The sequence below is a fragment of the Pygoscelis adeliae genome, unplaced genomic scaffold (assembly GCF_000699105.1).
Source record: "Pygoscelis adeliae isolate BGI_AS28 unplaced genomic scaffold, ASM69910v1 Scaffold120, whole genome shotgun sequence".
NCBI lineage: Eukaryota > Metazoa > Chordata > Aves > Sphenisciformes > Spheniscidae > Pygoscelis > Pygoscelis adeliae.
In genome coordinates, this window is record NW_008824032.1 from 7,644,875 (window position 1) to 7,652,788 (window position 7,914).

Sequence of the window (7,914 nt, forward strand, 5' to 3'; positions counted from 1 at the left end):
GAAAGAGTGCATGTGCAGTTGCATTGGCTGTGTTTTTAAAGGGCTATCAGCTCTCCTTGACAGCGATTGCAACAATTGAAAGTTACATCTTCGTATCTTGTATATGGGTGAAACCTTCCGATATTCTTCTTTGTGGAAAGGAAGGAGGATGGAGAAGTCTCAGAAAAAGAAACTTCTGTTGTTGTTTCTGTACGTGCAGCTGGATCCAGTACACGTAGCACCTAAGGATGGAAAAATTGAGACTGAAAATCTATTAAGTTTAATGGGTTTTATCCTTCTCTAACAGCTAAGAAGGATTTCTGCTCAAAAGTAATTCTTCAATTTTTTTCCAAGTTGAAAACTACCTATCCATCTATCCAGACCCTCAATATAAAGACACTAAGTACTGTTTATAAATTAATAACATCCGTCAGAAATCCAAGGTATGATTTTATTGAGAATAAAAAAAATTCTCATCTTTTTAGCAGAGTTGAGCAAAATCAGGCAAGAACACCACAAATCACTAAGCACTTGTGAGCCTCCTGCTGCTCAACTACTACTCAATTGCTTCCAGACTGAACTGTTAGTCTAGTTTGGTATTTAAACATCAAGCTTCCTGCAGTGGAACCTTATTTTGAAAGATAATCATATAGCTTCTCTCTGTGTTTCCACCCACTTCCAACAGAACTGATTTTTAGGGCAACAGAAACTACTGCTAAGTGTTATGACTTATTCCTACCTGAACTAGGTTTCTTCTCCCACTCAGTTTTTCAACTCAAGTATTTTCAGTTGGCTTCCTCCTGACACACTAACTCTAAACAAACTTTGACCCAGTTATTTGTGGTGCTACGGACAGAAGCAAACAGTATGTATCATATTATTTATGTTGTTCTGCTTATTCTTCCAGTTTTGTTTCGGGTTTTATTTGTTTGTTTGTTTGTTTTGTGTGGGTTTTTTTTTTTCTCTTTGGGGGTGTGTGGACGCGTGTGTCCTTTTCTTTTGTTAATGAGGGAAACAGACAGCTCTATTCAGCATGTTTCCCCTGCATATAGTTTTTAAAAAAAGGCAAGATATTAAGTAGTTAACACAAGGCAAGGCATTTCTTTCTGGAAAGAAGACTCTGTGCTGACAGACTGAGATGTATGAAGAGTTCTTACCATTTCAGCCATTTTCTCAGCAGGGGTATTGCAAAACTCCACAGCTGTTGAAGTCTTTTTTGGACTGTTAGTGCCAACATTTCCAAGAAGATGCGAGCTTACAGCTTTGGCTAGCTTACAATTCACAGCTGCTAGCTCTGTTGTGGTGTAAGGTTGGGCACTAGGATAGTATGTCTGTTGTCTCCCCCACTGAAGGGAAACCATCAGCTCCTCCAGCAGCCTGTGCAGAAAGGAAAAACAGCACTAATAGTATAGAGTACAAAAACCACTATCAGCACACAGTAACAGAGGAATCGTCTCTTCACTGCACAAGCCAAATGTTAACCAAAAAAGGAAGTTTAAGTGTTTAAAAACAAGGAGGCAAATAGGCTATTCTCCCAGGCAAGGCCTCACCAACACAGTATTTTAATACTCGTTAAGCTTATTTCACATCTGGCAGGATAAGCGTTAAAAAGCCAATGTGGGTAGAAGAAACTGTATGTTTTGGAAGGAGACAGAGGAGACTTAAAGTCAAGACAGTAAGTGATTGAATAGAGAAAGTCTGAGGATATGAGGGATGTCAGTTCCACAGTATATGACCCCTAACACCTCCAGGGAATGATGAAGAAAGAATTAATGCTACTTTGGCTTTTTCAGCTCCGAGACTGAAAAGCGACCGTACTATCCATCAGCATAATTGATTTTTGTTGAATACCACTGGAATAGGGGAAAGTTATTTGATTCTTCTCTGGCCTAGAATATACTGACAGAAATGAAAGTTTGCACAGAGTTAGTCTGGATTAGAAAAGTCATACTTCTGTGTATCAATCATCTCTTGACGGAACTGATCACGTTCATTCAGCAAGTCCCGGATTGCACTTTGTGCATCCCTGGTTTGACGCTGAAGAATTGCTCTGGTATTGGTTAGCTCATCAGCCATAACCCTGCAAAAGAAATCTCCAATCAGTAGTGTTAGCGAGCAGTTTGAAAGTCACCTTTATTCTACCACAGACCGTAGTTTGTCAGCTCAAACTAAGTATTAAGCTGCTGTTCTTACCCCCCTCCCCCATGCAGGGCCTATATCAACCTTATTAGAAAGGACATGTATTAAGAGGAATTTCTGTTCAACTACAGTCAACACGAGTGCAAGATTATGTTTTGACTTGCTGAGTTTAAACAATCTTATGTCACTTAATACAAATCTAGTAACAGACATTTTAAAACACCTTGAGTACATGAACATGGCGGACAAGCATCCTGACAGATAAAGCTAAACTCACTTTGTTTTACTAACACAGTTCTCACAAGTATGCTGTAATCATGTCTTTTCATACTCATCTCTAAAGATGACAGCTATGGCTACAGACTGCATTCATTCACCTCTTTGCCTTTCTCAGGGGCAATAACTAGATGTTACACGTGCCAGATACAAGCATTTAAGAGCTACAAATGAGACGACCATTGTCATATTTTGCTATGCCGTGAGACTTGGCATGGACCCCTCAGGCAGGTGTTTCAAATGCCTGCGATACTGCAAATGCAAAAAGCCAGAATGACATTTAAACAACCAGTTAGAAATCTGAGATCTCAACAAACCAGAACATTACAATATCAAAGGGTATTACTCTAAGCACATCACCACACTGTCATTTCTAGAAGGGACTTGCACCCCTGATCTCAGAACTCCTATTAATGCTAAAGAAACAAGTTAAATTAGGATAGTAACACTTGCCTAGCTGGGACTATTAAGAAGTTTCAGCATATTGAGTGAATGTAAATACTTATAAGACGAGCAAATTAAAGGGAGGATATTGTATTCTATTACCATTTCCTTCAAGCAGTAAGACCTTTTTGTAATACGCGTTAAGCATCGTAATTAAAGTTTAGTTAGTTATACCCAAGTACAATAAAAGATTAAAAATCCTAGAACACTATTTACATATCTGGTAAGACAACTACACTTAGCAAGTTAAAAGTCTAATCCATTGTCAAATGAGATTCTGACATTCAGACCAGCTTAAGACTTGCTCCTGACTTTTGCTACCCATTATTTTATGGTTATACAAGAAACAATAGGGTTCTGAGCAGTAACACAATCAGTGTTTAATGAAAAGGTGCCCCTACTCTTTCTTCCATACTGAGCTGCTCTTCCCAGTAGACCCCTGGATCACTGTAAGCAGAGTTCTTAACCAAATCAACTTCTTCACACATCGATGATTGTATCCTACTTGGGAGGTGGGGGTGAAAATGAAGGTAATTACCTTTAAGATGAGTCAAGACAGCTGTATCCCGGAAGACATTTTTAAACCCTAAACTGCACACAGCCTAGGAAGTGTGCAGAACTAAGAACTTCTCTTGCTATGTTGACAAGAACTGTAGTTAAGATTTTAAGAGGTTTAGGATCCACTGTATTACCTTTGAAAAACATAACTATTCAGTTTTACATGGAGCTTACTTTGTACCTTTTCTGTATACTCAAACCTCATAGTAAGTGTTAGTATAGCTGTTGTGGCTGTCCTCAGCATATTTAGGCACATTCCCAGGCATTGCAATGGGCATATGTAATAAAAGACTGAAGGAGAATGCTGTTGTAACAGTTCTGTAGGAGGGAATACCTGCTCGCTAGGAATTTGCTTCGCCACACATCACATTGTATAGACATGCGCTCTAATTGTTCAGACAACTGAGACATATTCCGGCCCAGGACTTCATTTTCTAGGATTAGCTGATTTTTCTCACGAGCCATCCGTTCAAAGTGATACTCCAGATCATCCCCAACAGAAGCAACAAGTAATTTCTTCAGCTCCCGATTCACCTAGAATTAGACCAGACTGTCTTGTAATTACCAGCATAGAATGAAACACCTCCTACTTCCAGAATGCAGTGCAAGTTATTGCAAATATCTAATAAATTGCCCTTCTCTTTCTAGACTGGGACAAGTCCAATGCAGAGTATATTAAGCCTCACAATCCACTCCAGTGAGCATAAACATTCGAGACTAATGCACATTTAACACATTCTTGTTTAAATTCTAATGGAGACCAAAGAGGAAGAATGAAAGCCAGCTACAAGAAACAAAGAAAGTTTCAGTAGTATTCAAGTCCTGAATCAGTAAGATAACAAAGGATTACACTAGACATCCACAGATTATATTATGTAGAAAATTACAGTCACCCCTTCTATGGCATAAAATTTTTCACTTAGCGGTTGAGGAGAAAATCTTTCCCTGTGAAAGATCCATTTCCCTGCAGCCCTCTCATGTGTTTCTCCCAGCTTCAAGCCTTTGATTCTTTCATCTGTTATCAGAGAAGCAGCACTGGATTACTTAGATGTACTTCTACTCTGTGTCTTAGCTGGTAAGTTCAAAAGGGAAACTATCTGTTTCAAGGCTAGAGTGTCACAGTAGTTCTCTTTCGTCACATTCACAAACTGCTTATATAAACCAAAGCAGCTCAGCTGTTTGAGAGAAAGTACCTTTCATTTCTTACCTCTGTCTGTATACGCAGCTGGTTAGAGAGACCTTCTTTATCCTGTAACAACCGCTTTTCTGAATTCTTTAGCTTTTCGATTGCATTTTTCAGCTCTAGCTGTTCTTTCTTGGGATCTGCAGCTCCATCTGACTGATGGAACGTGTCTCCTTTATGTCCCACTGATTTAGCTACCTTAGCATTTCTAGTTGGAACAACATGGGTGATAGCTGCTTTGGGGACTAATATACGAATAGCTTCAATCTCCACTGATTTATCAGCATGTACTTTCCCTAGCTGCAGAACTCCGGGACTCAGGGAAGAGACTGCCTTTTTAGGTGGGCTGTGGTGGATGTGATGGTTCGTAGTGTTGGCTCCAGTGATTACTTCCACCGATTCAGCTGTCTGCTCTGTTTCCATGCCATCTCCAGGTCCTCGGATGGGTGACGAGGCATCATCAACTAAAATTTAGAAATAGCGGAGGGAAAGTTTACCACCTTTCACTTTGTTATAGTCTCACTGTAACTCTTCACTTAATTTCCGTACTTCAAAGTCACCAATTTTAATTGCACACTGCATGTGTAAAATAGTCCTTTTCTAACTTGTGCTTTGTAATTGCTGCTGCTGCAAAGTCCTTACTCAAACGTGTGTTGCTCATTAATACCAGTAGTACAAGACACAGACATTGATTTGAATTGTATTAATCTTAATTTCCTGCTGCCATACAACATGAGATGCAGACATGAAGAAGAGCTAGTAAGGAGAAAATTCTTGACAGTATTACTCATAGGTTGAAAGCAAAATCAGGTTTTGGGAGCTGACAGAATCGGAGCAGTCTCATTTTAAAAGCAAGAATTAAATTAAAAGCTGCTATTTGCTACATAGCTACTAACACCTTAAGAAGTTTAGCAGACTTTTAACTAATATCTACCATGTGTTTTAGTTGTCCAAGTGAAGGTTTAAGAAAAGCCAACAAGCCAGTTCGGCTTCATTTCTAACCAACAGACCCCAGTATTCCCAGCAATGCTGCATTCTGCTCTGAATTCCTCAATATGCATGATAACGTATTCATTTTATTTAAGTTCACTAAGTTTTCAGCTGAATGAAATATTATTGTAGTAGTTTCCTCACAACGGGCGAAGGCAAGAAAGTTTCTTAGAACATAGCTACACATACTGCTTTTATCCTCATACTGCGGGCAGTTAACATGAGTGTGCATCCTCTATCCAAATAATGAATTTCAAAAACGCTGTAGTAGCACCATTATATTGCCCTGCTTTCAAGTTGGCTGAATCAGTACCAACAGGTTCTAAATACTGGAGGAGAACTGACAGACAAGTGTATAGACAGATGACAGTACCAGTGACAAACTTGTTTTTCAATACAAAGCTGGATTAGAAAACTACATTCAGTTAACTTCCATCCAGGCAGCTCTGGTTTTTGCTGCAATAATGAAGTCACATAACTACTTCCTAATAGCTACATAAAAAGTGTATGTTTAAATGAATGGAGCCTGGCATACGGTGTAACTCCAGTCTTTTGAATTCAAGTTAAAGTACTTTTAATCCAGTCTGTTTAGGTATCGTGTGAATCACCTACCTTTTTCTAGAGATGTCATTTTCTCTTTAGCAGTCAGCTCTTCCTAACTACATAAGACTGAGGAGGAAATGAGGAGGGGGAAAAAAAAAAAGTCTTTAGCAAGGTAACAGTGACAGTTAATCTTGGATTACCCTATTTTCTAGTACAACCTCTAAACTCCAGTTCAATAGCACAGTGAAAAAACCCACACCAAAACAAAGGAAAAAACCCCAAATGATAAAAACCACACCAGGACCCAAAGAGTTAAAAGGAGAAGGCCTATGAGACTTCTGGCTCTTGTTTCTTTTTTCACTAAGAGCTAGACTTCAATTCCCGTCTCTTGCTCATCCAGTTCCAGTTTTCATCCCTCAAATTTCTCTTTCCAGTCTCCCTCCTGTTTCCAGTGAGTCTCCATCTTACCCTTTAAAACTTTATAACACTCCCAGACTACAGCTGCATGACCATGCACAGATAACCTAAGATCATCACAGAACCACAAGAAAGGGAAATCCCACACTGTGCTTAAAGCAGACCAAGAGGTGAGGAGGGAATGATGGCAATTTTTTTACAACTTTTTTTAACAGAGCCAATTCCCAGCCAAAGCAGGACTCAGTGCCCTGAGTGGCTGCACATGCTTAGTTTAAGCCAACAGTAAAACTTTACCCCCAGTTTGGCCCAAACTGCCATCCTGGCCATTTTCTCCCTTATCCATGAACTCTGTCAACCATTGCCTCCTCTATCCACAGGTCCATCTGCTCCCAACTCCCCAGGCCACTCACCTCCCTTTTCTAGGGTCGGCCACTAACTACGTTAGTTTGAGATTACTATATCTTGCTGGTTTGGTTTTTTTTTTTTGCTTTAGTTCTCCCTGTTATTCAAGGGAGATCTCCCAAAGTCCTTGCTTCCTTTCATTATACCACTAACTGAAAAGGCTTAGCTACAACTTTTTGACTTCCACTGCTACAGCTCTCTGCCCTGAAAAGATAATGGTAGCAGTGAATGCGCTACTGCTAGCTTTCAAGACTCATGATTTGCTTTGTAAGAGGTAGGTTTATATTTTGTGATGACTACAAGACAAGAGAAACTACTTTGCCTCCTTGAGTTTTCTCAAATACAGATACAGGAACATCTTGCTATCTGTTGCTTCTACAGCCAGAGTTATGTTTTTGCTCATTTAAGACCATGATGCACTAATCACCACTACTATTCGTTCATTTTTGACTGAGGATCTCTACTCATTTGAGGAGAACGAGGAGGATGAAAATGTAGCTGCTCAGATAGAGGCAAGAATACTCAATAAAAAAATGATTATGAGCATTTGGTCTTATCCACTTCATCTGAGACCACCTGCTAATGATCCTGCCTCTTCACTGTTCATGTTATAATACTGTTCTTTCTGTCCTGTTACTTTCAAAGTCTCAATGTAAGACTCTGCAAACCCCCACCCCCCCTTGTATTACACCCCATACGCAAAACTCCTTCACTGGTTGAATCGTTAACCACTGCACCTCTCAGCTAGCGTCGTGCCCTGTAGAACCCCACACCTGACAAACAACGCAAGGAAATCCTGCATTAACACGGCTGAGTCACGATCCACGAGGGCCTCGGAAAACCACCATCGATCCAGCCCCGGTCACCCAGCCCCCGCCGCGCCTCGGCGACCAGGGGCGAGGAGGTGCCCGCTCTCACCTCAGCCCCGCAGCTTGCCGGTAAGCGAAAGCTGGACGTTACCCACCGCCCTGGAAAAGAGATCT

General features: G+C 40.3%; 1 protein-coding gene across 1 annotated transcript; it reads right to left on the reverse strand.

The window, feature by feature from the left end:
* Nucleotides 1-3: 3 nt before the first annotated feature.
* BLZF1 (basic leucine zipper nuclear factor 1) lies at nt 4-6,263 on the reverse strand. The gene is made up of 6 exons (XM_009329665.1): nt 6,182-6,263; nt 4,604-5,043; nt 3,731-3,930; nt 1,931-2,059; nt 1,137-1,356; nt 4-221 (listed from the first exon to the last, which is right to left on the reverse strand). The coding sequence occupies exons 1-6, from the start codon at nt 6,198-6,200 to the stop codon at nt 36-38; spliced, it is 1,194 nt and encodes a 397-aa protein (XP_009327940.1). The 5' UTR covers nt 6,201-6,263; the 3' UTR covers nt 4-35.
* Between the last annotated feature and the right edge of the window lie 1,651 nt (nt 6,264-7,914).

What these genes read in the sequence shown, in the direction of transcription:
- BLZF1 (XM_009329665.1), bottom strand. An exon ending in AGCAAATTCCTAGCGAGCAG is followed by an intron (nt 2,060 to 3,730) that starts GTATTCCCTCCT and finishes TTTCTTTTGCAG; the next exon opens with GGTTATGGCTGATGAGCTAA. An exon ending in GAGATGATTGATACACAGAA is followed by an intron (nt 1,357 to 1,930) that starts GTATGACTTTTC and finishes CTTTCTGCACAG; the next exon opens with GCTGCTGGAGGAGCTGATGG.